The sequence below is a fragment of the Daphnia pulex genome, chromosome 5 (assembly GCF_021134715.1).
Source record: "Daphnia pulex isolate KAP4 chromosome 5, ASM2113471v1".
In the NCBI taxonomy this organism is placed as follows: Eukaryota; Metazoa; Arthropoda; class Branchiopoda; order Diplostraca; family Daphniidae; genus Daphnia; species Daphnia pulex.
This window is the reverse complement of record NC_060021.1, coordinates 1741760-1768983: the sequence shown is the minus strand read 5'-3', so window position 1 is coordinate 1768983 and position 27224 is coordinate 1741760. Positions and strand designations below refer to the sequence as shown.

Below are 27224 nucleotides of genomic sequence, written 5' to 3'. Positions count from 1 at the left end.
AAACGACTGACAGAACTCGCATCTATGCAAAACGTGCTTTCATACACCACAAAAGCTCGCTTTCTATTTTAAGGTTTTACATGGAATTCAACTTATAAGAGTTTATTATAAAAAAATAATAACATCTGTCGGCTATAAACGCAGTTCAATGCACTCCCTACAGTACACACATGCACAGGATGAAGATAAGTGAAAATAATCCAGCTGTATGCTACGAAAACAATATTCTTACTTATATTGCCAATTTAAACCAATTTTACCTCGACACCACAACAGAACGGGGGCAATACATGGTTAGGTTCATTACCTTCCAAGAAGGATGTTGATGCTATCATCTATAACTCGATTAAGTGCTCCCGATAACCGAACGATCTGGTCAGTATTATATCAAGTCAAAGTCAAAACTTTGATCAATTAAAGCGAATTAAAATAACAACCGCAACCAGCACTGTCATGGTGTTAAGCGGTGTTGAGTGTTTGGTTTTGTGAAAAGATAGAAACGAGTAGAACTGTAATCAATTGTATTTAAACCAAAACACAAAACCAGAACACAAATTTTAGGGAAAAAGCAAACAATTCTGAATGGCAAATGCCTGGCAGTAGCAGGTGCCTCAACATTTAAACAGAGTAGAAAAATGGGATTTTTGGGGTTTCTTTGAAGTTAAATCAAACTCGTGGAAGTTACAAACTTTTGCAGACAGCTTTGTGTTTTGGCCAGTCAGCACGTTGACAGTCGGCGTTGCAATAAGAAGCAGAACGGCAGCGAGCGCAAACCTTCAAGTTTTCAGATGTTTTCTTGCAGGCGGCACAGCATTTCCGGTCATCCGCATGCGGTTCATCACAAGGGAATCCACAGGAAGAAGCATGATCGCCAAAATATCTCGCCAAGGGAGGATCAGTCAGGTAGAGTGGCGAAAGGAACGTGATAATCCACGGGCTGAAGGGCACCATAGGAATATTGTTCTTCTGCCAGGTGTTGGGTTCAATATTGGAGTTAAGACGCAGGAGCAAACGAAATAACTGGAATTCTTCACTACCGACAGAGAAACTGAATCCTTTTTTTCCAACATGTTTAATATACGAATCGGGAAACACTCGTAGAAAAGAACCCTTCACCAGACCTGCAATATAACCTAGTCCAGCCTCTGTCGGATCCATACTCATTAAGGAGGTCACAGCCTGATCAACGACCATGTCGTCATAAGCTGATACAAGCAAAATTGGTTGGCCATCCGGGGAGGTGACAATGGGTCGGTGGAGTCGAAGATGGTACCATTGTTGATTAAAACCAACGGAAACGAATTCTTTGGGACTCGAATACAATTCGCGAATTAGACGCCGAACACGTGACAAAGCGGAATCGTATGGCAGAGAAGGATGAATGTCGCACCAACATGAGGGAAACTGACTGTCGAGATGGCGCTTTAAAGATTTCACAGGTAGGGCGGTTGAGGAGCGTTCAACTGATTTCTCTACCCAGGGCTTCCAATTTCTAACATCCATTTTGCAACGACCGGAGAAATCGATGGGCCACGGCTCAAACATGGCTTTCATCAACACCAAATCGAGGTAACGATATTCGCGAACGACAGCATGGGGCTCTTCCATAAGAATGACCGGAAATGGAAAGAACAGCTTCAACGGTTCCTTTCTTGAGGGGTTTATCAGGGATAGAGTGATTTCGTGGAAAGACTCGCAGGGAGGATTTTCACTAGGATCCACCAGCAATGCTGCATAATCAAAAATATTTAACAGATTAGCAACAAATACACAAATAAGAAAATCAAATGTATACACAAATTAACTTACTCGAAATATCGCTACCGACTTCAAGCTCAATATCGAGTGCGTACTGATCCTCAGTCTCAATGCAGCTAAGAACCTTCATTTGCGTGTTGGACGACGGAAGTTGAGCTTTACTTATTTCGAATGGATAAGGTAGATTCAATTCCTCTTCTTGCATGGATTCCATAGATCCTAACGTAAAATAATGCTTCAAAAACTGTGGATCCACGACGATAGCAGTGTGAGTCTTTTTCAGTCCGTGATTCGGGATCAAGAAAAATGAAACGCAAATTTCCTTTATTCCAATTGCGGGTCGGTTTACTTGAAGCTGAAAGTTGTCGATGAAATGCACAAGTGGTGTAGAAACATCTACCCAGCCTTTCTTCATTTTGTTCAAAAACTCGGAAACGAAAGTTTTTGGAAGCAGGATCAATCGAAGCATATTGGCTCCGGTCAGTTTGGTATGGGCTGCAGTTTTGTCCAAGGGATTCAACTTGAAGCGAGATAGGTACTTGGTGATCTTCTTTCCTTGCATCCAATCAGTTAGAGTTCGTTTTGTTAGGTCAAAACAGAAAGAATGTTTCAGGTTGAAAACATCTTGTAACCAAGGTCCATTCCCAAGACGATGGAACATTGAACTGCAGACATACACCAATGTTAGCGGCGTATAGACCAACAGCTCCCAACCTTCAGCTTCTTCCATGTCTTCATGATAAGGAAACGAGACACAATAACACTTCTCAGCTAGCTTTTCCAAGCATTTCTTTATTACAGGTGAAGAACCCATAGTGATATTCTGGAATGGGGCTACTTTTTGCCAGCAGAGATGGTGTGAAGCGTCTCCTAGTTCGACGTGATTTACCAGTCGCAATCCGTAAATGGTAGGAATGAGGCTCAACGGAGCGCAAAGCGATTTTTCGATCAATTCTTTTACAGCTGAAGCACACTCGAAGCTATCTGTCACAATTTCTGTTAAAAACATCGATCCAGGTTTATCCGACATTCTTTGGCTACATGCCATGATTAAATTTCCCAATCCGGTGCCTTCGACAAAAATAGTGCTGTCGATGACGTCAAACTTGTTGGTATCAGTGTAGCAAAATTCCAGAGCATCCCCCAAATGGAAAAACATTTTAATGAATCCGGCACGACTTCGGTAAGAATGGACAAGGGTCTTGAGTATTTTTTGGCAGGAGCGAAGCAGGATTCCGTTTTCATGTGACGTGTTTAGCTCTTCTTCGGTTAGCGGTAGGTAGCCATCAAAAGGAAGCGATCGGCATAACGTTGGTCCCCAATTGAGGGTTGTCGAGTCTAGCAATGTTGGATTGACACAAACAATCGAAACATCTTTTTGAAGACGGCAACTGCCTTTGTTAAAACAACTTCGAGCTTCTTCGTGAATTGTTTCCCAAACGGAATTTTCTAAGTCAACACTTCCTACTTGAAGTCCTTCGACTAATTTCTTAAGCGCAACAGCTTTCGTTTCGGCCAGGTCTTCCGGGTTACTGTTGCAAGACGTCTGAAACAGTAGCTCCTTTCTAAATATTACAAAGAATGAGAAACCAATCTAAATAATAGTTTAACAGTACTGTTTACCTTTGTTTCTTGACTTTCTTTAAAAGAATTTTAGATTCAAAAACTGTAGTTGAAGAAACAGACTGCCAGGTCTCCCACAATGCCATAAACATTTCAATGTCCGTTCTTTTAGGAATAACAACCTCATCTGGCAATTTGTTATCCAACAGGTCCTTTATGACTGAAAGAAACCTCTTCCGTGTCACTTCAGGCCAATCCATGTTGTACCAGACATCCCACAGGAAAGAAATATCTTCAATGTCATTCGGATTGAAATCAGGGGCTGAAATAATTTTCAAAATGATGATATTGCGAGCAAGAACTGCTGGATGGACATCATTCACATGAATGTCCAAGACTTGTAGGTGTTTTGCAGTTGTTGCTTGGAATGCATTCCTGAGGTCACCACATCCTAAGAAGAGTACCTAATAATATCAAAGCAAGAAGATAACAAAATTATCTGAAAGTCAAGAGGTCAAGATGGAGATAAACACAATACAATTAGGCACATAATTAGGCACCTATGCTGTGAATTAATACACATTATCAAATAATGTTACCTTTGTTGCTTCAGTAGAATCCCCACTCATTTTACAGTTGAAATCTTTCAACACATTTCGAATTCTTGTGTTACCAAAGGGATAATAATGTTCACTAATATTACGTTGGTGAATCTTACATCTTACTGCAGTGATCATTTTGACCTCATTGATAACTCCAACTCAACGGAAATAAACATATAATATGAATACGACAAAGAAAACAGCTTAATCTTGGCTGGAGAGCTTGGGCCAGCTCTTGCTTTTACTGTTTCAACGTTTAGTGAACGTCTTACAAACGTTGACGGAAGCTTAGGTCAGCTTCACGTCTCTCCCATCAATTCTTTAAATTTGAATCTCCCTTGTCCCTTCCTCCTTTCTTCGAAGGTCAAATATGGAGGTCAGCGTCACCTAGTGATTGCGAGGAACAACTTTTTAAAAATGTTGGCAGTTCAAAAATCCGCCAAGTTAGTTAGTTTACTTTTATTTTATTTCTAAAAGCTTTACTGTAAGACGAAGACACTATTTTTTTTATTTGTTATTTTTTTATCCTGTGATTCACGAGCAGCAATATTCCGCTTGAATTCCGGTTAATTCATTTAATTTCAAGACCCCCTTTTTTCACGCAGCAATTGATTGAAAAGATATCTTCTTTCGATTATTTTAATACGAAAACAGAGTGTCAAGATATATTTATTATTTTATTATAGCCTACATATTTTCAGTTTTTCACGTACAGAACTGCATAAGCGTTATAAATATACCAATCATTCTAGAAAATCGGCGAAAGCTCTGCGGTAAAAGCTCTGCTGGTAAAAGGATCACCTTCAATCCTGCATAAATGTTACCCTTTGAATCCATGTGTGTCAGTCTCGTGACGACAGTGCATGTATTAAGAAGGAAAAGCCAGCTCCTCAAAACTTCACCACTGATCAGCCGCAGGAACGTGAAAGTGTGAAACTCCCGCAAAACTCGCCCGTGACATTTTTAAAGGGCCTAAATAAAAGCAGAACATTCCCTAAATTTTTTTATTAAATTGGAAAATTATGGCAGAAAATTATTTATTCAGACAGAAGACAACCTTGAAACAGAGACAGATCGACTGAATGAAAATAGAACCAGCCAATCTATAATTTAGACAATCAAAGGTCTTGTTAATAAGTTCGAAAAGGACGAGAGCCACGTTGGGAAAATTTGGATGAACAAAGTGCGATACCTAATATAAAATATTGACATTATCCGGTTTTCCCAGTGCACTATGCACTACTGCATGCTGATAGTATAGTAAACAAAGCAATTGTATCAATACAAAATCACTCTGGTTTTACCCCCTATCTCATGACGTTATTGATCTCTATACACTTTGTTCATTTACCTATACGCATCGTATTAGTTGTAGATTGTACTAATGCACTATATACACTTTACGTTTATTTTACTTATCGCTCGATAATTGATCGTGTGCTTATTCAATTTTTGAAAGTATAATCGCGTGAGTTTATACAAACTATCCTTGAAGTGACCTTTAAACAAAAAAATGAAACAAATCCTGATCATTATTTTAATTAAATTAAACTGTCCCTTATCAATGTCGACTTTCCTGAAAATCTGAGACTGTTACTATAAGCCAGTTTGTAGGATTCAAAATTTTTACAAATTTGGGATTGCATAATAAAAAACTAATGTGAACTACATTTTCTGCTATCTAGCCAGAGTCGTTTTGATTGAATTGAAGGCGGCTATTTAAATTTTGTTTTGAGCTTCACTGTTGGCGTGAATTGTCGTTTAGCGTTCACCTAAACGGAACCAATACACACCGGCTGATTCCATTCATCCACTAATTTTTGGCACCAGTTGACTTCAAAGGCCATTTTGTAACTGAAACAATATACAAGTGCTGGCCATCACGTCAAATCGGTTACAGTAGGGTCTATAGACCAAATTTAAGTGACGTATTTAAAAAGAAAATGGGCCCGTCTATTGACATACTGGTTCCCTCCTCCAACTGACCTCTATGACATCAGCATCACATAATTTATGAAACTTCTACTAGTGCCTAGCTGTGACTTGGATTCATTTAATCTACTTCGATAAGCTATGTAAAGTTTAATGCGACTTGCAGTGTATACAATGCGATCTTATAAAATCCCAAAGTATTATTCCCGCCTTCGCCCCACCCAAAAATGGAGAAAACATAACAAGATTAAACTATTTCAGCTAAGTATAGAATCCTCCATTGCCTCAAGAGACTCTGCTTCCCTGATAACAAAAGGCTCGTGTCTCTAGCGCTATCTTTTAAGTCAATACATTTAAGTTAACCTACAAGCTCCCATCAAGGACACTAAATACAAAAATAATACGTCCCACTATAGTCGTCAGAGCAGATAAAAACATTTTTAAGGTTTTACCCCGCGTGTACACAGACACCGGTGAGAGATAGTGCGACTCGTAAGACAAAACGTTGGATTTTCCCAGTTGGTGTCTACATCAACGTCCCTGTATAAATAGCCAGCCAACCATTACCTTCATTCAGTGCAACTGTGCAACCGAGTCGAACCAACAAGAACAAGGTAAGTCAAAAGAATTTCACCTAAATTGGAATTCAAAATTATTATTAACGAAAAATTCAATTCTTTTAGCCCAACAAAATGTCGATGCATCTAAGATCTTCACTGCGGCGAGCCCTGCTGCTGGCCAACCAGACAAATATCTGCCCGGCTGCTTCCATCAGCAGCCAGAATTCCGCACTGGGATCCGCCATCGCCTCTTCATCGCCAAAGGTCAAACCGGAGATCAAAACCTACGAGAACAACATTGTTACATCGCCGTACGCCGACTGCGCATTCCACGACATGACACTAACCCAAAAATTCTTTGAAAGCGCTGCCCGTTGGCCGGACAAAGTCGCATTGGTACGTCATAGTTTTTGCCTTAAATCGTTTTAATGTTTAATAATTAATTATTTGGAATAGGAATGCGGTGTTTCCGGACGTCGATACACTTACAACACGATGAGTCAAGCTGTCCGTCGCTTCGGTAGCGCATTGACCCGTATGGGATTCAAAAAGGGCGACGTTATGGGCATTGTTTCTCCTAATGTTCCTGAATTTCCTATCGCCGTGTTCGGATCCGCTGGTGCTGGCATGCCCGTCGCTCTCGTCAACCCTGCCTACACTCCAGGTAAGATCAAAAATAAAAAAAAAAATAATCATTTTAGTTTGAATGAAATTTAATTGGTTCAATTTTTCTTCATTTGTTTATAAAGATGAAATCGCTAGACAGATGACTCTGGTTGGAGCCACGGCTCTTTTCGGAGTTGCTGAGATGACCGAAACGCTGAAAGCAGTTGCCCAGCTTTGTCCGACCATCCAGCGCGTCATTTTGTTGGGTCCGACCCAGGAGGGCTGCGTTTCCTATCAAGATATGATGCAGGATTCTGCCGACATGTTTAACGACACTATCGACGTTAGTCTTATCTGCTTCCATTTAAGCTTGCACCTAAAAATAACATTTGAATTTTTCAATCAAAATAGATCGACATCAACAAAGATATTTTCATTCTTCCCCACTCTAGCGGCACTTCTGGTATGTTTGACATTCTGAATAATATATAACAACACGACCAATTTTTTTCTAAAATATCAATTCAAAATGAATTACAGGATTGCCGAAAAATGTTATGCTGACTCACTCGACTGTTGGCAAAAACGTGCAGCAGTACCTGCACCCCGAGGGCACAAACAACCGACCTGCCACAGGTAATGTCAATCGCATGATAAAAATGTTATCAAAAGTTCAAGCAAATATTTACATGTTTTGTTTGATGTTAACAGCAACCCATCAGGAGACTTACATCGGTTTGCTGCCGTTCTTCCATTCTTACGGCATGGTCGGATTGCTGCTCTCCGCAGTTGAGAGCGGATCCAAACTGGTGACTCTACCCCGTTTCGACGTGCCAACTTTCCTGAAAGCCATCGACGACCACCAGGTAGAAAATTCACTTAATAAATTAATCGCTCTTGTTTTTACTAACAACTGTGTCGATTTCTAGCCGACTTACTTGCACTTGGTGCCGCCTTTGGTGTCACTTTTGACAAACCTTCCCGCATTGAAGGCCGAATCCTACAGCCGAGTCCACACCATTTTCTGTGGTGCGGCGCCTCTCGGTGCTCCAGCGGCTATGAAACTCCTGGAACGATTTAAAAATCCAATCAGCTTCCAAGAAGGTAAATAGAAATGGCAAAGATTAATTTAGTTTGCAAGGTGCTTACGAATTTTTTTTAAATCTTATAGCATACGGACTGACTGAAATGTCGCCCGGAGTGATGATGAGTCCACTGGGCAACAAGAAATTGGGCTCTTGCGGCGCGCTGTTTTCCAGAACTCAGGCCAAGGTGATGGACCTGGAAACTGGCCAGAGGGCCTTGGGTCCTTACGAGGATGGAGAACTTTTCGTCACTGGCCCGCAAGTCATGAAGGGCTACTACAAAAACCAGAAAGCCACCGACGAGATGATCGGAGCTGACGGATGGCTCCGCACTGGCGATGTCGGCCACTACGACGAAGACGGCCACTTTTTCATCGTTGACCGGCTCAAGGAGCTCATCAAAGTGAAAGCCTTCCAGGTACATTCACAACGACGTTACCTATAGAATGTCCTATTCAATTGGTATTTACAATTCATATTTAAATTAGGTCGCTCCTGCTGAACTGGAAGAAATCCTTACCACACATCCGGCTATCAAGGAGGCAGCTGTCATTGGTATCCCTGATGAACGAGCCGGAGAACTGCCCAGGGCTTACGTCGTCAAGAAGCCCGGAATGGAATCGGTCAGCGATTTCGACATCCACGCCTTCATCGACGCCAAGGTGTCGGCCCACAAGCAAATCAAGGGCGGCATCGAGTTTTGCTCGTCAATCCCCAGGAACAACATGGGCAAGATTCTCCGACGAGAATTGAGAGTCCAGTATGCCAATAACTCTGGCAAGTAAACGAGTTGCAGCATTTTGATTGCACAACTTTGCTCACGCTACATATTACCTATTGCGAGGTTTATGGCGGGCCTCATCAAATGACACCTGTAAAAAACCTCCGTTTAAAACTATTATTATTCTCATCAAAACATTTCGTACACCTAAATAACTATGCGAGGGATTTAAAAAAAAACTGTATAAAAATTACATATGTGATACTTACCTGTAAATACAAATGGTTAAATTTAACAAAGGCTATCCGAGTAAAAACCTGAATCTTACACACACTAACAAATAGCTGAAATAAATTAGAATAATGTTTTTTCGATAATGATGACTAAAGCCAAGCCAAGCCAAGTAAGAAGTGAAAGAAAAAATAAGTGCATCGACGTCTTCCATCATCAAAGGCTGCCTAACTAAAAATATTTCCATCTGAATTTTTGATTTTCTAATTTTGCACTTGTACATTTCTAAAATACCAATAAATCTAAAACCACATTTAGACAAGTCATAAAGACTTCAACATGTTTACCAAGTCGTCAAATAGGAATGGCTAATTGACGATGGCTTTTTTGTTGTAAAGATGATTGCAACAAAAGAGACAGGCGTGTGTCAATTACACACACATATGGGAAAGCGCGTGACCCTAAAAATAGCAACAAGGAGCTACGTGACGAAAAGAAAGTGGTAAAAATCGTCTAGGGGATCGTCCGTGCGCCGTATTTATAAAACAACAGATGATGTACACGCATGAGCGCGCTTTCCGAGTACACGCTGAAAAATAAAAATATAAAGAAAGCCCTGAACCAACACATTGGCAAACAAAGTGATCATGTGACATTGTTTGAGCAAAAATCTTGACGCATAGCTCTACTAAAGACACGGGAGGGAAAGTTGAAAACAGTTAGACCTTGCTGTGCCGTCATGAAATCAACAGTTGGGCAGTTGTAGTCCGTGAATCAGCACCGCAAATAACCCGTGAACGTGAATTCATATTTACATTTAAGAGTTAAAAGTGCATCTACATCATGAATCGGCCTGCAGTTGTTACCCAAATGGTCGACGCAATCAAAGAGGAATTTGAAACACTCGGACCCACTGATAACGATAAGTAATGATTAGTAAATTCGTCTAGTAAAATGCAGCTCCTTTTCACCTGGATTATCGCATTGAATTTTACAGATTCTTTGGCCAATACGTCGCCCTACTTCATGCCAATCATTCACTATTTATGAGCGAGACTGGGCTAAGTCAATCATACGACATCGGAGAGGAATGTTTCTTACTCAACATTTTGGCGACGGAACAGCTGGAACGAAAAGTGTCCGTCTGTCGCCAATTACTCGCTGTGGCCAATATTATTGAGCCAGGTCTAACTCGAATCAGAGGCGAGTTAAATCATCTAGCTACAGTTTTGATACAAACGCCCTGATTCATTAAACCCACTAAATTTCCTTAAAATATCAGGAGTAACATTGTACGAAATGCACGCCTCGATGTTGCTGCTAGCAGAACGGACTTTCAAGGCCGGCCATTGCACATTTACTAATTTCAAAAAAAGGGTTGAAGCAGTTCGGACCATTTTGACTGAAGCAACAGAAATCTTTGCCCAGGTGGAAAATCATACTGTGACGGAGGAAGCCATGAGTGTGGCAGCAGATCAAGCTCTAGTGCAAATTCAGGGCTGGATTGCCTACGTATTTGATAACACCTGAATGCCAGGTGTCATGGCTGTTGAGCATGCTGTACTTCAAAATGAGCTTATAATGAGATTGCCTTATGTTTTGTATGTCAAATATACTTGGCATTTGATTTTAAGGGCCTGTCTTTTGAAATTATATTTCCGTTAAATCAAATTGGATTTACCTTTAACTTTAAAGCACTGGTGGTGTACATGCTGAGTTCATCCATCTGCTAATAGCGCCCTGGCAAGAAACAAATCAAAAATAAGAAAAACTGAGGTTTACAACAGAGAAAAACAAATAATTATATGAACAGCATGGGGAAAAGATGACATAAACTAGAACGGAACAAGGTTGGGAAAACCCCTTCACTCCAGCGACTGCGTTGCTAAGCATTTAGGAGATTTGCATATTTAATCATCTAATTATGTTATAAACATAATAATTCAAAATAATGCGCGATATATTCATTATTACCAATGGGGTATTACCGAATTGTTTTGTTTACTTTTTTACTTTGTTTTCAACGGAGAGTTTTTGTTTGCCAAATAGACTGAAATTGAGTTTCACAGGAAAGAAATTTTATCCCTATAACGTAACGTTTTGCATATCGATAGATATTAGCATTTTAGCAATTAAAATAATAATAAAATAATAATCTCATCAACTTCAATGACTTTAATTCCCGATATTTAATTATATTATTTTCTCAAACCCCCCTGTTTCTTCCTGCCCTTGGCATTAGTGGCTATCAGCCAATCATAATCAAGACATTCTGAAACGTCCGCAGTCCCCCTACATTAACGAACCCCCACGTGCAAAACACGTTTAAGTGTATTCAATTGATCAGAATGGTTCGTGTAAAGCAGACTGCTCGTAAATCGACTGGCGGTGCGGCGGCGGCTGCGGCCCAAATTGCAGCTGCCCAGCAGCAGGCCCATCTAGCCCGGAAGAGACTTGGAGGAAAAGGATCGAAGATTACTGCCCGGAAGACAATGAAAGAAGGTGGTGCGAAGAAGAAGAAGGAGCGTTATCGTCCAGGTGCCCTTGCGTTGAAGGAGATACGTCGCTACCAAAATTCGACCCATCTTCTCATTCCAAAAGTTCGGTTTCAACGACTTGTTCGCGAAATCTCCAATGAATTCAAGTTGAACTTGCAATTTCAGAGCGGTGCCATTGGCACCTTGCAAGAGGCTGGTGAGGCTTATTTGGTGGGCTTATTCGAAGACACCAATTTGTGTGCTCTTCATGCAAGTCGTGTCACCATCATGCCGAAAGACATCCAGTTAGCACGACGTATACGAGGATAGAAGATCAAAAACCCCTTTACCAATCTTAAGACTATTACCAAACAAAAACAACGGCCCTTTTCAGGGCCACCAGTTAATTCAGAAAGGAATTGCTCCCTCTTGGTCTATTATAATTAATGTTCTGAAATATCCCAAGGGACTTAAAGAAAAAAGACTGCTGGTCGTTGACAAGAGTTCGCCGGAGATTTTAGTTTCATGTTGTAGAGGCACTAATACGATAAAACGGCAAATACACAATCTTGTTTCTGATCCATGCAGTTAATAATCCAAAAACTGATTTTGTCTGTAAGCACTCACCCTGAGGCCTTAGGCCCTCCACATTACTGTTAGAGCAGATAAAAATCTATAAAAAATTTTATTATGCATTAAATGAATGCCACTATAAAGGTGTTTTTGTTTTATTTCAATAATCCCCAACGTGCTATTATTATTATTAGTTTCAGCATGAAGGAGGAATGGTTTCAGCATAGTTTCAGGTTTGCTGAGTTTTTTTTTAAAAAGCTTGCTTTTTTAGCCTGTTTACTTTTTAGTCGTCTGCAGCTGCAGTAATGTTTCATTAGTACGTTTCTAGAACGATTTTCGGAGGCAAATTTTATGCAGTTAACGCTTATTAACCCGACAGGCCGAAGGCTGTTATGGGTTATGGGTATAGAGACTATAGACAGCATTGATTGTTTTAGTACGTGTGTTACGTTAATCAACAATTAGTTAGACTGATTCAGTGGAGATTATCAAATCAACCATGAGTGTCGTAGACAGAAAACGACTTATTAATGCTCTTGAACTTCGAAGGAAAGATGTATGTGAGAAATTCTCGTGGGGATTCCAACTGTGTTTCCCAGGACCATCACTTACGATCAAATCATTTTATGTTAATGAAATTGGTGCTGATGTCTCAGTTCCTGTTTCATATCAGGTAGCAAGCAGATATAATTTTACCCATTTTCAATTACCCTATATTTGTTTTTCATTTACTGAAATTAGAACCTCAAAACTCTAAAAAGAATTGCGGAACATGCTGAAAGAACACAAGGTTTGGACATCATGAATCACTCGTCAGGAAGTACACTGCATATCAATGAAACAAAAATCAAGACGATGTCAGGCAACTTTATGCATTCTGCTGCTCCTTACCTTGTTTCAATTGTTACTGAAAATTTACTGGGATTCAAGATTGACGGCCCTACAAAAATGGTTGATATCCATCTACGCAAACTGGTGATTGTTGACCGTGGTCAGCATGCTAAACTCCATTGTGAATCTGAGAAACAACCAGGTCATATTTTAGTATTTTACCAATACTCTTTTCCTTTAAAATTGTGTTTCAATCTTTTTTTTTTTTTTTTTCGTGCATGCAGGTACATTTGGTGTATTAGTGTTAAAAATTCCTGTGGTAGGTGGTTATTCAGGAGGGAAAATTAATGTTGAACATGAAGGCCAAAAACAGAGCTTTCAGTTTGAACGAGACAACGATCGTTACTTCTCGTGTGTTGCCTTTTTTGAAGATTGTTACAATGAATTAGAGGCTATCTCTGATGGGTGGTGGTTAGCCATGGTTTTTCATCTTATCTGGAAAGACGCCGTGGAAATCGATACTGCTCCGCTTGAATTCCCCGCTTTCATCAAAGCTTTCAACGAGATAAACGAGGAACTCGTTTCATGGTCATCTCCTTCCTCGTATTCCAAAAAGCCCGTCAAAGTGGAAGCAACAGAAGGTTTTGAATCAGATACTAATGAAATATCCTGCCATTTCGATACCCCGAGCCAAAGTGAAAACTTCAGCCTTTCTGCTCCTAACAACATTTCCAATGATTCAGGTATTTCTGTTTTAGTGCGTTTTGTATTTCATTCTCTAAAATTTGACTTCTCAGAACGTATAGACGATACCACATTACCTCATTCGGACAACTGCAATCTACAAGCAAATAATTTGATTAATCCAGAAGAAGAGGAACACTTCCTCCTCTTTCCATTGCAAGAAAAATACGACAATGGACTTTCCTTCGCACAACTCAGAGGACGCGATCGCCTAATGTCTCACGTATTCCGGTCCATAAGTTATTTGGACGTTCATCTTGCTGTTGTTTCTCAACTGGCCGACGATAATCTCCATCATTGCATCGATTGGGAGCAAACTACCGATTGGAGCGAACGGGTTTTTCAAATCAATGAGTGGATTAGGTCCGACGAGAGCTTACCACTTACTAAACAACTTCAACTGGATGCGCGAACTCAACTTGTTGGCAACATAGATCACATCACGTGTGTTGCAAGTGAACCGAACGTCGAAGTCAATAAGAAAATGTACTTCCATTCCCTGCTGATCATTCAACCTCGAATTCAGTCAATCCGACATGCCTGCCGCTACCAACTAGACGCCGTTCTTGACTACATGGAACAAAAACTACCTCGAATACTGGAAGTTTCGAATGATTCCTTTTCCCGAGATGGGCTAGTCTTTACCTTGAAGCACGTCATCTCTTTCTCTGTGAAGGAGCCCTTGCTAGTTTGGATGGATCCTTGTCCTTCTCCGACAACAAATCAGCGGACTAGCCGACTTTTAGAACTGTGCGTTGAACTGAAAGCCAAGCAAGAGGGGCTTGATCTGCTGGAGTCGATGGGTACTGCTATCCCCCTTCATTCAACGAATACAGAATCTCTCCCGAGTGGAATTCCTAATTTATTCTTAGAAGGGATCCGTGATGAAAAGGTTGCCAAGGCGATTGCTGACTTCGAGTCCAGAGTCAGTGGTAAGCGATTATCGATACTAATCGACTTAAGAATATTTCTAATTCTCTTTGGTTTTCACAGGTTGGAACACCTGTGGCGATTTGATAATGGAGCTCATCACTCCTCTTCACATTTTTCGGCGACTCGTCTACTTTTCCTACCTTGGCCTGTACTTTTTTGACAGTAATTGTTTGGAAGGGGCCCGAATGGTAGCTGATCGTATTTCCGGCATCATAACTAAGCTCCATCAGACTAACATGCTTAGTGACTGCTACATCAGCTCTTTCTTCTACTTGATCGTCACCATGGAGAGGGACCCTACAACAGCTGATCAGGAGAGGATTGAATCATTTGTCATTCTATTCAGAAGATTAGAAGTTTACCGGCAATGCCTTTTAATCATCGATTTTCAAACAAATCATTTCCACTTCTACCTCATGTTGAAAGCTATTCCGTCCTGCCAGCAACTCTTCCGGCAACTTTATGAAATTGTCGCCACTGGCGATCTTCATTCTTGCAGTTCCATGTGGAACCTGACCGCCCCCCTCTTCAAGATTTTCGTCGAATTCGATGACCCGAACATACTTCAGATGCTGACCGATAAGATAACTCTTCCTCCGGTGTATGACATAATCCATAGAAATAATCTTTTAGACTCAATTTTATTATCGCCAAACATCCTGGACGACCTTACCACCTTCTCTGAACTAGGAAAAAGTTCAATCTGCACTTTACTGGATGCTAGAATCGCACAGCTGCTGGAGGTTAAATTTTTACCTGAAATCGACTCGCCAGCGGATGAAAATGTGGAACTTCAAGCCGACGACAGAATCTTTCGCCATAATTCCGCATTGCAATCATCGTTGGCTTCGTATATGTACCTCGTATTGCGAATGGAGACGATAAAGGATCTGGCCAATTCACAACGTGTCTTGTTAATGGGGTTGATTGTCTTCAATTTGACATTTGAGCGGCTCTGCGATCTTATTCTTGATGTTGGAAAACTAATTGGATTCGAACATGACCTACATCCGAGAGCGAATGAACTCTTCGTGGAACTTTGCCGTATGCTGATTCAGTTCGACAGAGAATTCGTTGCAAAAGTTTGCTGTCAGAAAATCCTCAATGTTTTGAAATGTTTTGTTTGGCTCAAAAATCGCGATTTAGTGCACTCGCTCGTCCATCAAACGTCATTGGGAGAATCGACCGAAAGCAAGAACATCTTCGCTGAAATCATTTTGCGCTCTCCTGATCTCATCAGTCGTCTGATACCAGAATTTTCCTCCTTTGCCACCATCACACTGGATGTGCTTTTCGAAGTGTGGGTGAAAGACATTCATCATTCCCTGTTGGATTCAGCACCCGATTCTTCGCAAGAGAAAATTTATGCTGATTTCGGCAATTGCGTTGAACTTTACATCAGTAAGGAAACAAAATGCCCAAGTTCTTCTCAAAAGGGTCCGGACCTGTTTTCTCCACTTTTTGCCAAATTGTCTCCCATTAAATCTGTCGAACTGTCCTTGCTATTGGCTCGTCTTTTAGTGAATATCCATCAAGCAAATGTCAACCAAGAGTCGGTCCTTAAAGAATCCGCCACATGTTTGTACCTGCTCCGCCAAATCGCTCTACAGGTTGTAACCCGAAACCTTAGTGGACTTGTCAAATCTGCAAAGGAAGAAATCCGCAATTGTTTGGTTGATGTCATGATTTTTCTACTTTGGCTGGGTGATCAACAGTTCTTGTTGCCTTTTGTACGTTGCATTTGCTCTGCTTCTCAAAAATGGCAGGAGAATCATTTGGTTTCAAAAATTGTATCGTCTCCCAAAGCGCGCCAAATGGCCGCTTCATGCCGTTATAGTCGAGAAGCTTTCTGTCTTTTACTGGAACAACGCATCAATCGACTGAAGATGATTAAAGCCAAAGAATCAACTTTGCATTCGTCGTCAAACTCGTCCAGTTCAGAACAAGAAAATTGTGCTAGTTTGTGCAGCTCTCAAATTCAATTGGAGGAAATAAGAAGTCTCCATCGCTGCCTAATCGAACGGTCAAGATCAGAACTCGACGAAAACAATTAATGATTCCAGTAGAACTCTTATAACGTGATTTGTTTTTATTTTATTGTTGTCACCGTGTTGATTACTTTTTGATCCGGAAGCCGACTTTTCACGTAAAAGTAATGGCAAATAATATACCAGACATGATATTCAATTAGTCAAGGAATTTTTTTTATTTAATTTTTATAACAAACAAAGTAAAAACGGAACCAACAAATTTTTAGTTCAGCCCTTGAGGTAACTTTTCTTCTTCCTTCTTTTCCGCAGTTTTGAATGTACTTTGCGTCATATGATTGTCTGGAAAATTTAAAGGACATTAGGACATATAAAGACAACTTGCGGTCGCTGATGGTTTCTCTTGAATTTCAAAATCAATCTAAGACTCGCTTTTCCATTCCGTAGATAATAAAGAGAGAAATAATTTGTATTGTGAAATATAAATAGTTCAAAAAACTAATCCTAATAAGTAGCTCATTCAGTAGAGTGCTGGACGGTTATGCCCTGGAGCGCTATAGCCCTTCCGAGGACCAGGAACCGGGAACCAGCGCTTGGCATAACCCCTTCCACCGGGAACCGGCGTCTAACCCTGTTAGACGTGCTCGTGTTACCTGCGCGGCCAATTTATTTTAATTTTTGTTTTTGAGGCTGAATTTTTCAACTACTCGAATTACTAAAAATTTTAAATGTACTTTTCGTCATAGGATTTTCTAGAAAAATTAAAGGACATTGGGACAGATAAAGACCAGAACTGGCGGTCGCTGATGGTGACAGCTGATATGGTCTTTCTTGAATTTTGAAATCAATCTGAGGCTCGCTTTTCCTATTTCTGTTAGACATAAATATACTTTTTATTGCGAAATACAAATAGTTTCAAAAAGTAATCCTAATAAGAGGTCTCGTAGCTCATTCAGTAGAGTGCTGGACGGTTATGCCGGATAACCCTTTTCACCGGGAACCATTCAAAGGTGATGCTAATATGAAATAAAATAAGGTGCTGTCCCAGTTTGAATTTCTGTACGTACCACATTCCCAGTTTGAAGGAATCCAGTTTGCGACATGATTAAAAGAAAGGCCGTCAACGCTCGATGAGGTTGTTGTTGTTGTATCTCATTAGCTATTTACACACGTATTTAGAAACAGTAATTTAAATACGACTACCTCTGGACTTGTTGTCCCCTGCCCGAAAGACCAAGATTAAAAATGGAAATTTCTTTAGAAAATCTGGACTAGTTTTCTTATTACATATTTGATGGGAACGGTTTTATTTCACTGATTCCGAAATTCATCCAAAAGCCAACATCTCCCAAAATTAGAAAAATGAAGAGAAAGGGCTCCAACAAGTTCTACTCAAGGTTCTAATTTATACTGGACCGATTCTTTTTGGTATCAAAAGTCGTTCATCGATCATACCCCAATTTAATTGATGTCTAGGCTAGTCTATTTAGCGATCGACAGTTGGACACGGCGGCGATAATCATATTTGTATTATAATGTGCTTTGTATATTTCGTATATATTACTACATTAATATTACTATATTACTACAGTTTCAAAATTCTATAGACTAGTACAGACCTATCCAACTCTCTCGGCCGATTTCAAAAATAAAATATATCAATTTTGACTTTTGGCGGAAAAGAATGGTTTGGAAGATGTACCGAATAAGAAATTGTGAGCTAGGAATGGAATCAATTCAATTCACGTCGTGTTAGTCACAGTCGACAGTTGATCGGTGCATAAATAGTACATTTCCGTTAATGCACTTTGAATGTGTAGTAGACGGATGAATGCGACCAATGCGCATGTCGTACCATAGCCGCCCTCGAGAGAGAGAGAGAGAGAGAGAGAGAATCCGGCACGACCAAAAATCGGTACACGGTACATTAGACCAAGTGCGAATGGCCTCTCATCTCGCGATATCGCCCAGAAATAAAAAGACAAAATCAGACGACAATTCGATGGCGTCATTACCCCTCTGAAACCGAATTGGAGAAACGAGCCCTTTATATCCACATCAGCCAATTTTCTTTTTTCCTAAATGAAAATATTTAACCATCGGTGATGGTCTATTGTTCGCGCGACGTAACGACAACAGGAAGACTTGACTAAAAAAAAAATTGACGACCTTTTTTAAAGATTTCTTTTTTTTAGACGAGGGGGCCAAGTCGTGAGCTCATATAAAATATCCCAACCCCACCCACTATTCCATTTCGTGTACGTGTGAATGCATTTTTGGTTGTCATTTGACACGCGCCCATGTCGATGTGTGTGTGTGTGCTGTGTGTGCCTTTGATACGAATACATACTCGCAGGAGTCGCAGTTTTCTAAAAATCTTAAAGTTTTAAAAAACAAATCATTCTTTTTTATTTCCTATATTAAGTTCAAAGGCTTGCTCAGCTTATTTTGTAGCGCATTGTTGGATTACGAAAGGGCATCAATTTGTAGCCTGTATACCAGAGTCATTGAACGGCCTTAGAACCGTTTTTGTGATACGTAGGCCTGCTGTACTTCCCCAGATAAGGTAGGCCTATATCCAAGCCTATATCACGAAGGTGATGTGTTCAGTTTTTTACCAATGTTAAGAAGACATTCAACTAAATAGAATTATCGCAATTTATCTCCTCACTCCGTTAGCTACAAGAATTAACAACGATATTACGATACTGAGATTTGATTAATTTGAAAAACGTTCTCGTATCCTACCTTTCCCTTCATTTTTTTCTATTCACGCAAAACAAGACGTGTTGTGGGCGCTCTTTTTTATCTCATTATAAAGAGATTATTCAGAATAATGGCATGAATGAGACCACGACGGGACATTTGGAATATAGGGGAATCAAGCAAAATTAAAATTAAATTAAGTTCAACTACTTAAAAAAAAAGAATCTAATGAACATTCTTGTCCTAAAATAAAAAGAGATGAACTAGATGGAACTAGCTACAACGCTACATTTTAGGTTGACGTTGTGAATTTTGTCTCCATGAATTTGAAAGAATGTTACTTACATCTCAATAAAATATTAAATGAATGATCTTATTTGCAGTATTATAACAGGTTTAAATCCAATAAAGTATTACATTTCTAAAAGCATTAAAAAGCAGAGTCATCCGCTAAAAAAAAGCTAAAAAGCAAAGCATTTAAAAGATTTAAAAAAAAAATCATTTTAATCAGTGGTTGTTTGGCAACAGCGTTTTCTCATGCTTGCTGTTCTACTCATTACGTTTTTTAGATCCTGCCTGAAAGTGAAATTTGAGTTCATGCTGTTTGCTGGCGTTACCTTATTGTAGTTAACTAGTTTTTTTTCCAGTTGTAAAAAAGTATAAAAAGATAAAAAATTGTACTGTCATCCCCCGAAAGATTGCAATACTTTAAATGGCTGATAGAAGAGGATATAGTCGGGATGGGTCTAGAGACTCTCGCCCGAGTAGTTCGTTTACTCAAAATTCTCACAGTCACAGAAGCTCATATGAGTCTAGCCACAACAGCAACAGGGGTAATAATGCAAATAACTCTAGAGATCATTACCATCAGTCTAGTAGTCATACAAATAATGATCATAGCCATCGTAGTGAGAACTCAACCATCATTCGGGTTTCATACGATATTGTCAATTGTCTGTCAGCCAAAAGTAATGCCAAAGTTGGAGAAATTCAGGATAAATCTGGAGCCAAAATAAAGGTAGTTGTTTTAAAATATTTCTTAGTTAAAAAAAAAATATACATATAAATTTTTTTTTTGTGTACAGGTCCTTCATGAAGATGACAATTGGGTTGATGTTGGTGTTCAGTTATCTGGTGATCCAGAAAAAATTAGATTAGCTGAAAGATTGATCAAAGAACTGAGTATTCCAAATTCTGGCAACACTACACATGTCTCGACCACATTCCAACAAAGCAACCAAAGTGGTGGCAATTCTTTAGCTGAATGGTCATCAAAGGAAACTGACTCAGGGATGAAAAAACCCAAATGGGAAAATGAGAGACCAACAGATTCAGACAGATGGCAGCAATCATCTTCATTTGAGCCATCAAGACGTCAAAATAATTTTGAGTCAGAAAATAGGCAATCCCAGCCATCTGGTAATGCATTGATTGTTAAAGTGCCTTCTGCATTAGTTGGAAGAATCATTGGCCGTGGTGGATCCAAAATTAATGAATTGCAGGATCAAAGTGGGGCAAGAATCAAAGTATAAATTAAAATTTTCAAAAGATTTGATGAATGAAATATAATGTTATCTTTATTCTTTCAGGTGCTCAAGGATGATGATAATGGAACAGAGGCTAGCATTCAAATTTCTGGCGATCCTGAAAAGCAAAAAGAAGCGGAACGTTTAATAAAAGAGCTTGTTGACGATACTAGCTTTCCAAGTTCCAGATACCCGAGTAACACTGCTCAACCTGCCGTCGTAGCTGATGAAATGGATGCAGGAGTTGTGGATTGGGGTGCCGTCATCAGGGATTCAGTACGTTCAAATTTACATTGCTTGAGGGAAATCTCTTATCATTTTCCACGATACAGAAAGAAGCCTCAAGACGTCGTTGGGCAAACAGTCCACAAATTTTGAAGAACTTCTACATAGAAGACCCTGAAGTGGCAGTGATGTCTCGTGAAGAGGTCGACAAATTTCGGTGAGAATTTCTTTAAAGCAATTTAATCTGCCAGTACAATCAAAAGTCTATTTTTTCAGGTTGACCCACAACAACATCACAATATCCCACTATAAAGCAGATGATGATCGGCCAATCCCCAATCCTGTGTTGACTTTCGCCCAAGCATTTGCACACTATCCCGAACTTTTAGAAGCAGTGCAAAACCAACAGTTTAAAGATCCTTCTCCTATTCAATCTCAAGCATGGCCCGTACTTCTCAAAGGTCACGATCTTATTGGTATTGCTCAAACGGGCACAGGAAAAACGTTGGCGTTCCTCCTTCCAGCTATGATTCACATCGAAGGACAGCCCATCACACGCGCTGAGCGTAGTGGACCAAGTGTTCTTATTATGGCACCTACGCGTGAGCTCGCTCAGCAGATCGAACGAGAAGTAGCGAAATTTCCTTGGAAAGGGATCAAATGGTAATGTTGGTTTTCGGAACTATTCATTGAATGATATTTTATAAATTTTTTATTATTATTTTTTCCCTAACACAGCTTATGCGTTTATGGTGGCGGTGACAGACGTCAACAAATTGGTGCTGTTGCTAAAGGTGTTGAAATTGTTGTTGCAACTCCAGGCCGTCTCTACGATCTGATGCAAGCTGGTGCGCTCAAGACGAGCTCTGTGTCATATGTTGTATTAGATGAGGCTGATCGGATGCTTGATTTGGGATTTGAACCACAAATCAAGAAAATTCTCATTGATGTCCGACCTGATCGACAGATCATAATGACCAGGTAAAATTTTTCTCATTTCATCGGCATACACATTTTTATCGTCAGTCATTGATCAATATATCTCTATATTCAGTGCAACGTGGCCTGAAGGTATTCGTCGGATCGCCAATGAGTACATGGATAATCCTCTCCAGGTGTGCGTTGGAACTTTGGATTTGGCTGCATGCCACTCCGTTACTCAGCACGTCGAAATATTGGACGAGGAGGAAAAGCGCCCACGGGTATAACTAACTGACTTAGATTATAGTTGATTAATCAATTAAGCTTTATTATTTTCTTTTTTGTGTTTAGCTCATTGATTTCATTCGCGCTCTTGATCCGAATGACAAAGCCATCGTCTTCGTCGGTCGTAAATTAGTTGCTGACCAAGTAGCCAGTGAACTGAGTTTAATCGGAATCAGTTGCCAGTGCATTCATGGGGATCGTGAGCAAATCGATCGTGAGCAGGTACATAATAATATTTAACCAATTTCTACGTTTTTAGTCCCTTTTTTATCATAAATTTTTTTCTTATTTAGGCGTTAGCTGACCTGCGAAGTGGTGACGTAAAATTGCTAATTGCCACAGATGTCGCTTCACGAGGCATTGATATCAAAGATATTACGTGAGCTCCGTTTTATTGTCAAGTTTTTAATGAATTCTTTTGTAATTTTTTATTTTTGTTTGAAGGCACATCCTCAACTATGATTTCCCTCGTCACGCGGAAGAATACGTCCATCGCATTGGCAGAACCGGTAGAGCTGGAAGAACTGGCATTGCAATTTCATTCATGACCAGGGAAGATTGGTCTAAGGCCAGTGATCTTATTGACATATTGAAGGAAGCTAATCAGGTATGTGGCGCGTGGTTTTTCTCTTACTTGAATGATAATTACGTATGAATCTGTGTTATTTTAGGAGATACCTCCCGAGCTGATTAAAATGTCAGAAAGGTTCGGTGCCTGGAAAGTGCGCAAAGACGAGGAACGCCAGAGGAATTTGGCCGACTGTGGTGGTGGTGGTGGATTTCGTGGTCGAGGAGGAGGTGGCGGTGGCCGCGGTGGTCGTCGTGGAGACCGAGACGACGGATTTGGATTCGGAGGTGGTGGAGGTTTCGGAGGTGGTGGAGGTTCCAGAGGTGGTGGAGGTTCCAGACGAGGCGGATTCGGTCGGGATTTCATGTGATTCATTGGAATATAAAACTATTCTCTTGTTAGCATTTTAAGTTTATTAAATGTTTGACACAGAAATTTCCAATTCAATATTATTGTTGCAACTCAGCCATTTGCTAAAGAAGCAGTGTCGTTACTCAAAGTCTCATCCAATTTTCTTTTTTGTTTTGCCCTTGAAGAAAGGGTTTGACGTGGTTTTGAGGAATTATTTTTCTGCATTGGAGTTCTCCTTGTTGATTTTTTTTGTTCAGTCACTGGTTGACTTGCTGCTCCAGTATTCAATATCATGTCTTCTAATCAAGAGAAATACACAGGTTTAAATTTTCCACATCTTTTGTACAGTATTTTTGTTCCCTTACCTCCAATGAAATTGTTTCCTTGAGTTGCTGTATATTTTTTCCACAAAAACTTTCTCTCTTCTTGAGCCACAAGAATTTGGTGTTGCATTTCTGAAGCCCTATCACATAGAGCAGCATTTTCCTGGTTGAATCGCGAAATGATTAGAAATTCAAGGAAAACAATTGACGGACATTACCAGGACAATTTCTTTGATGCAGCGTTTAAGAAGTTTATATTTCAGTTTGTAGTTCGCTTTCGGAGGATCATTAGCAGCGCCGATAGAGTTTGACATCTTCTCTCTACCACCAGACGGGTAAGTCTTTTAACTACAAGAAACACGTGAAATACGTTCAGAAAAAACTTTAATTATAGAAATCTAGATGCAAATGTAAAGTTAAAATTTCAGATTACTGCTCAAAAAGGAAAAAACAGTATTGAAATTCGAAGTCAAATAAACATTGCTAGCAGACGATTTTTAAAAACGCTTGAAAGACGCCATCTTTCGGACATGTTTAACACCTTAACGAAAACATTAATATTTCATAGATGGCGTTCGCAGTGGCAGCTGTCAAAGTTCATTTAAATTTACTAACAAAACATAATGGCTTGTGAACTAAACAAACACCTAAAATGTAACAAAACTAGAGTTTGACTTATGGTTTTTCTTCTTAACTACCTTCCAGAAATGCGTGTGAACTTCAAACGAAAATTTTTCAAAATTACTCGCTTGGTTTTCCATAAAAAATGCTTCTTTGTGGTCTTAATTGTCTGCAGTCTTTCGATGATTTCTCTGTTCTACCTCTTACAATGGAATATAATATGCTTGAATATCGATATTGAAAATCGTTTAAACATTCTGGTAATCAAAAAATTAATGCACTAATTAAAATTTATCCCATATAAATGAAGTCTATAAATTTTTTTGTTTAATCTAGTGCAATGAGTACAGTCAAGGAAAGGCCTTTGGCAGACTATGTGAGCCGCTATGCAACAATGGAGAAATCTCTGCACTATCCTGTGAATCAATGCACAAAGGAAAATTTGCTGTTTTCACTGCCCTGTGGAATAACTCGCTTATTGTTATCAAATCACACAGGATAAAGTCAGAGTACATACCACTTCAATGGACAAATTCAAACTCCAGTGAAGTCTATCCCAACTACCAGGAGCTTGTTGAGATGGTAACACAGTCTATGCTGATGAACTTTGGAATCCAGAAGGAAAACCTCATGGACCATCTTTATCCATTCCTTGGTGACTACAAACATGAAGTTAATAGAGAACTTATGATAAACTTATGGCAACTGTCACAGGACAATGAATATGTCACCCTTATGATCAATCAGCATTCCCATTTATTCCCTAAAATCCTATCTAGTTGCGGTACTTTTTATGCCGTTGAATATGCCAAACCGATCTCTAGATTAAATATTTATTCCGACCGCCCAGAGGATTTTTATGCCAGGATTCATCAGGCAAAATTGATGCTTGAGCTACTTGATGACCTTCACACAACATTTCCTGATCCTATTCATGTCTGTGACGTCAAATTGGAGCACTTTGGTCTTTTAAACGGTCGGCAGGTGCTGTTGGATGCTGATACGGTTTTCCCAAAGACCGTAGTCGACCGATCCGTTGGAGATGGTCGTGAATGCCGTAAACATTCCGATTGCGATCTCTTTGATTGTCGCTCCCTATGCAACAAAGTGCTCCATGTTTGCGATACGCCGACTGTCAATAATAACTTGCAGATAGTGTGCCAGAAAGTCTTTTTAGATTCTGGCTTGCTCATCTCCCGACATCTTCCGTCAGATATGAATCGGCTATTAAAAGAATGCGCTAATCCCTACCTTTCCCAGGGAAGACAGGCTGCTCCCGTCCAATTCCATTACGAACTGGCAAATTTTTTCAACGAGTTCCTTAGAATGGTGGCACATCCGGAAAATACGGTTGTGTAGATCCATAATTTCAGTCATTTTTTTCCGTTCTCGTACTGTTTTGTGATCGTTAATATAATGTTAATTTACTTAGTCTTATTTAAATCAACGAATAGTGCAATACACTTCATTCATCACCGTCATTTACACTTTTTCAACTTGTAAATATATTTGACAACGGTGCTCAGGTTGCAGACATTGGTTGGTGGACGATGTTTGTTTTTTTAAATATTGAGAAATGTCAAAGTTTAGCTCGGATGAAAGGAAACGTAAACTAGCTCTTGCTCTAGCTATTTTAGAATCATCAGAATCAGATGATTCTTCAGATGAAGAGATTTTGAAGATGCTCTTAAAGGAAAAAGTGCTGCGCCCGAAACACAAAAAACGACGAAGTTTGATACACTCCTACGCTGAAGATGACGTAATTAAGACATTCGACACGTAATAGGGAGAGGATGATTTTACCCTAAATTCACTAATATTTCTTTATCTCAGTTTCGTAGAGAATTTCGTATGAGACGAGAAACATGTTCTCAGATTATATCAGACTTTGAGAAATCACAGTATTATCCCAAAAATGATTCACATGGTGGAACTCCAAAGTCATCAGCAGAAAACCATGTACTATCTTTTTTAAAGTAAAACCTTGATTAGTTAGGGTATACTTGTATTATATATCTCTATTAATAAATGACTTTTTTTAGATTTGCAGGAAATAAAACTTGTATAAGAGATGTTGCAGCAAAATTTTCCATTGGAGAATCAACTTTTCACAGGCAGTGTGCACGTGTGATGGACTACCTTAATGACATTGCTCCAACCATCATAAAATTTCCTGATAGTAAAGAGAAAAAGGCAGCAATAGCACAACAGTTTGAACAAGTATATATTTACATTTTGTGTTTAAATTGGTGATCATTTCTATTCATAACTACACATAAAAATTACTCTTTCATTTTCAGATTGCTGGATTCCCTGGAATATTGGGTTGTATTCATAGCACTTACATTCCCATTAGAGCTCCAGCCAACAAAAATAAGTTCATTTACCTCAACCATCAACAGCAAATTTCTATTACTCTTCAAGGTATTTCCGACCCTAATGGAGCATTTCTGGATGTTTTTACCGGTCCACCAAGTAGAATTCACGATGCGCGTGTCTACAAGTTGTCATTCGTCTACAAAAGGCTTCCCGACCTTTGTTCTGGTGATCTCCATTTAGTTGGAGGCGAAGCCTTTCCATTATCAAATCATTTATTGCTGATACCATACCGAAAACAGAATGGCCAGTCAGTTATCAACTATAATAATAGTTTGCATTTATCTCGACAACCGGTTGAAAAAGCAATACGTCTTCTAAAACAACGATTCAGACAACTGAGCCGCCTCGATTTTCATCAAGTTGATACTACCGCAAAATTTATGATCTCGTGTTGCGTCTTGCACAATCTTTGCACTTCCGCTGATGACACTTTGATTGATGATGGCGATCTCCAGACGGAACCATTTGAAAGTGAAACGGCAAATCATAATAACGCTCATCTACATTCCGAATTCTCCGAGCCCATTGAGCAAAGTCCAGAAGAATTGCAATCTCAGCAAATGGGTGAGTTAAAGCGTAATCGGATTTCAACGTACTTGTGGACAAAGCTGAATTTGTAACCATCCTAACTGAAATATAAATTTAAAAATCACTCAATAATTGTACTTTTCTGTCCTCATAATTTAAAGTCTCTTATTTCTCTGAAAGCAAGTCA

The 27224-nt window shown here is 39.6% G+C and overlaps 8 protein-coding genes across 13 annotated transcripts; 6 read left to right on the top strand and 2 right to left on the bottom strand.

The window, feature by feature from the left end:
• Positions 1-504: 504 nt before the first annotated feature.
• Positions 505-4261, bottom strand: LOC124193676. The gene is made up of 4 exons (XM_046587596.1): positions 3921-4261; positions 3382-3785; positions 1810-3323; positions 505-1730 (listed from the first exon to the last, which is right to left on the bottom strand). The coding sequence occupies exons 1-4, from the start codon at positions 4056-4058 to the stop codon at positions 682-684; spliced, it is 3105 nt and encodes a 1034-aa protein (XP_046443552.1). The 5' UTR covers positions 4059-4261; the 3' UTR covers positions 505-681.
• Positions 4262-6436: 2175 nt separating this feature from the next.
• LOC124193664 (probable 4-coumarate--CoA ligase 3) lies at positions 6437-9122 on the top strand. The gene is made up of 10 exons (XM_046587586.1): positions 6437-6469; positions 6539-6811; positions 6872-7079; positions 7165-7364; positions 7433-7484; positions 7562-7657; positions 7733-7887; positions 7951-8125; positions 8193-8524; positions 8595-9122. The coding sequence occupies exons 2-10, from the start codon at positions 6548-6550 to the stop codon at positions 8889-8891; spliced, it is 1779 nt and encodes a 592-aa protein (XP_046443542.1). The 5' UTR covers positions 6437-6469; positions 6539-6547; the 3' UTR covers positions 8892-9122.
• Positions 9123-9772: 650 nt separating this feature from the next.
• On the top strand, positions 9773-10691 carry LOC124193665. The gene is made up of 3 exons (XM_046587587.1): positions 9773-9984; positions 10056-10261; positions 10341-10691. The coding sequence occupies exons 1-3, from the start codon at positions 9902-9904 to the stop codon at positions 10586-10588; spliced, it is 537 nt and encodes a 178-aa protein (XP_046443543.1). The 5' UTR covers positions 9773-9901; the 3' UTR covers positions 10589-10691.
• Positions 10692-11397: 706 nt separating this feature from the next.
• LOC124193547 (histone H3.3-like) lies at positions 11398-12010 on the top strand. The gene has a single exon (XM_046587426.1). It carries the CDS (start codon positions 11407-11409, stop codon positions 11863-11865), a length of 459 nt encoding a protein of 152 aa, XP_046443382.1. The 5' UTR covers positions 11398-11406; the 3' UTR covers positions 11866-12010.
• Positions 12011-12300: 290 nt separating this feature from the next.
• On the top strand, positions 12301-16803 carry LOC124193633. 2 transcript variants are annotated; one of them, XM_046587551.1, is made up of 5 exons: positions 12301-12781; positions 12850-13141; positions 13224-13682; positions 13737-14615; positions 14677-16803. In XM_046587551.1, the coding sequence occupies exons 1-5, from the start codon at positions 12608-12610 to the stop codon at positions 16668-16670; spliced, it is 3798 nt and encodes a 1265-aa protein (XP_046443507.1). In that variant the 5' UTR covers positions 12301-12607; the 3' UTR covers positions 16671-16803. The 2 variants fall into 2 exon arrangements, with proteins under 2 accessions (XP_046443507.1, XP_046443508.1); XM_046587552.1 differs by having other exon boundaries at positions 12341-12781; positions 13746-14615.
• A 3017-nt stretch (positions 16804-19820) lies between these two features.
• LOC124193809 (probable ATP-dependent RNA helicase DDX43) lies at positions 19821-23520 on the top strand. The gene is made up of 11 exons (XM_046587780.1): positions 19821-20328; positions 20396-20836; positions 20900-21112; positions 21169-21278; positions 21338-21724; positions 21800-22042; positions 22116-22263; positions 22334-22489; positions 22561-22646; positions 22712-22874; positions 22939-23520. The coding sequence occupies exons 1-11, from the start codon at positions 20023-20025 to the stop codon at positions 23203-23205; spliced, it is 2520 nt and encodes an 839-aa protein (XP_046443736.1). The 5' UTR covers positions 19821-20022; the 3' UTR covers positions 23206-23520.
• LOC124193815 lies at positions 23229-24049 on the bottom strand. Its single transcript, XM_046587789.1, has 4 exons — positions 23943-24049; positions 23728-23857; positions 23552-23672; positions 23229-23485 (listed from the first exon to the last, which is right to left on the bottom strand). The coding sequence occupies exons 2-4, from the start codon at positions 23821-23823 to the stop codon at positions 23298-23300; spliced, it is 405 nt and encodes a 134-aa protein (XP_046443745.1). The 5' UTR covers positions 23824-23857; positions 23943-24049; the 3' UTR covers positions 23229-23297.
• Positions 24050-24075: 26 nt separating this feature from the next.
• Positions 24076-27153, top strand: LOC124193812 (protein ANTAGONIST OF LIKE HETEROCHROMATIN PROTEIN 1-like). 5 transcript variants are annotated; one of them, XR_006874491.1, is made up of 5 exons: positions 24077-24390; positions 24467-25889; positions 25964-26106; positions 26173-26350; positions 26431-27153. XR_006874491.1 is itself a non-coding variant. In XM_046587783.1 (4 exons), the coding sequence occupies exons 2-4, from the start codon at positions 26046-26048 to the stop codon at positions 27127-27129; spliced, it is 921 nt and encodes a 306-aa protein (XP_046443739.1). In that variant the 5' UTR covers positions 25649-25889; positions 25964-26045; the 3' UTR covers positions 27130-27153. The 5 variants fall into 5 exon arrangements, 4 of the variants coding, with proteins under 4 accessions (XP_046443742.1, XP_046443739.1, XP_046443740.1 ...); XM_046587783.1 differs by lacking the exon at positions 24077-24390 and having other exon boundaries at positions 25649-25889; positions 25964-26089; XM_046587784.1 differs by lacking the exon at positions 24077-24390 and having other exon boundaries at positions 25649-25909; positions 25964-26089.
• The last annotated feature ends 71 nt before the right edge of the window (positions 27154-27224 follow it).

Excerpts from the sequence above, each read along its gene's own strand:
- LOC124193809 (XM_046587780.1), top strand. The coding sequence starts at position 20,023 with ATGGCTGATAGAAGAGGATATAGTCGGGATGGGTCTAGAGACTCTCGC. Across the intron at positions 20,329-20,395 it reads AATCTGGAGCCAAAATAAAG|GTCCTTCATGAAGATGACAA; the intron begins GTAGTTGTTTTA and ends TTTTGTGTACAG. Across the intron at positions 21,725-21,799 it reads CCTTGGAAAGGGATCAAATG|CTTATGCGTTTATGGTGGCG; the intron begins GTAATGTTGGTT and ends TCCCTAACACAG.
- LOC124193664 (XM_046587586.1), top strand. The coding sequence starts at position 6,548 with ATGTCGATGCATCTAAGATCTTCACTGCGGCGAGCCCTGCTGCTGGCC. Across the intron at positions 7,658-7,732 it reads AAACAACCGACCTGCCACAG|CAACCCATCAGGAGACTTAC; the intron begins GTAATGTCAATC and ends TGATGTTAACAG. Across the intron at positions 7,888-7,950 it reads AAGCCATCGACGACCACCAG|CCGACTTACTTGCACTTGGT; the intron begins GTAGAAAATTCA and ends GTCGATTTCTAG.
- LOC124193815 (XM_046587789.1), bottom strand. The coding sequence starts at position 23,823 with ATGTCAAACTCTATCGGCGCTGCTAATGATCCTCCGAAAGCGAACTAC. Across the intron at positions 23,673-23,727 it reads GCATCAAAGAAATTGTCCTG|GAAAATGCTGCTCTATGTGA; the intron begins GTAATGTCCGTC and ends CGATTCAACCAG. Across the intron at positions 23,486-23,551 it reads AGGAAACAATTTCATTGGAG|AAGACATGATATTGAATACT; the intron begins GTAAGGGAACAA and ends TCTCTTGATTAG.
- LOC124193665 (XM_046587587.1), top strand. The coding sequence starts at position 9,902 with ATGAATCGGCCTGCAGTTGTTACCCAAATGGTCGACGCAATCAAAGAG. Across the intron at positions 9,985-10,055 it reads GGACCCACTGATAACGATAA|ATTCTTTGGCCAATACGTCG; the intron begins GTAATGATTAGT and ends TGAATTTTACAG. Across the intron at positions 10,262-10,340 it reads AGGTCTAACTCGAATCAGAG|GAGTAACATTGTACGAAATG; the intron begins GCGAGTTAAATC and ends TTAAAATATCAG.
- LOC124193633 (XM_046587551.1), top strand. The coding sequence starts at position 12,608 with ATGAGTGTCGTAGACAGAAAACGACTTATTAATGCTCTTGAACTTCGA. Across the intron at positions 12,782-12,849 it reads CAGTTCCTGTTTCATATCAG|AACCTCAAAACTCTAAAAAG; the intron begins GTAGCAAGCAGA and ends TACTGAAATTAG. Across the intron at positions 13,683-13,736 it reads CAACATTTCCAATGATTCAG|AACGTATAGACGATACCACA; the intron begins GTATTTCTGTTT and ends TTGACTTCTCAG.
- LOC124193812 (XM_046587782.1), top strand. The coding sequence starts at position 25,982 with ATGAGACGAGAAACATGTTCTCAGATTATATCAGACTTTGAGAAATCA. Across the intron at positions 26,107-26,172 it reads CATGTACTATCTTTTTTAAA|ATTTGCAGGAAATAAAACTT; the intron begins GTAAAACCTTGA and ends GACTTTTTTTAG. Across the intron at positions 26,351-26,430 it reads TAGCACAACAGTTTGAACAA|ATTGCTGGATTCCCTGGAAT; the intron begins GTATATATTTAC and ends TTTCATTTTCAG.
- LOC124193676 (XM_046587596.1), bottom strand. The coding sequence starts at position 4,058 with ATGATCACTGCAGTAAGATGTAAGATTCACCAACGTAATATTAGTGAA. Across the intron at positions 3,786-3,920 it reads ATTCTACTGAAGCAACAAAG|GTACTCTTCTTAGGATGTGG; the intron begins GTAACATTATTT and ends TGATATTATTAG. Across the intron at positions 1,731-1,809 it reads AGTCGGTAGCGATATTTCGA|CATTGCTGGTGGATCCTAGT; the intron begins GTAAGTTAATTT and ends TTGATTATGCAG.
- LOC124193547 (XM_046587426.1), top strand. The coding sequence starts at position 11,407 with ATGGTTCGTGTAAAGCAGACTGCTCGTAAATCGACTGGCGGTGCGGCG.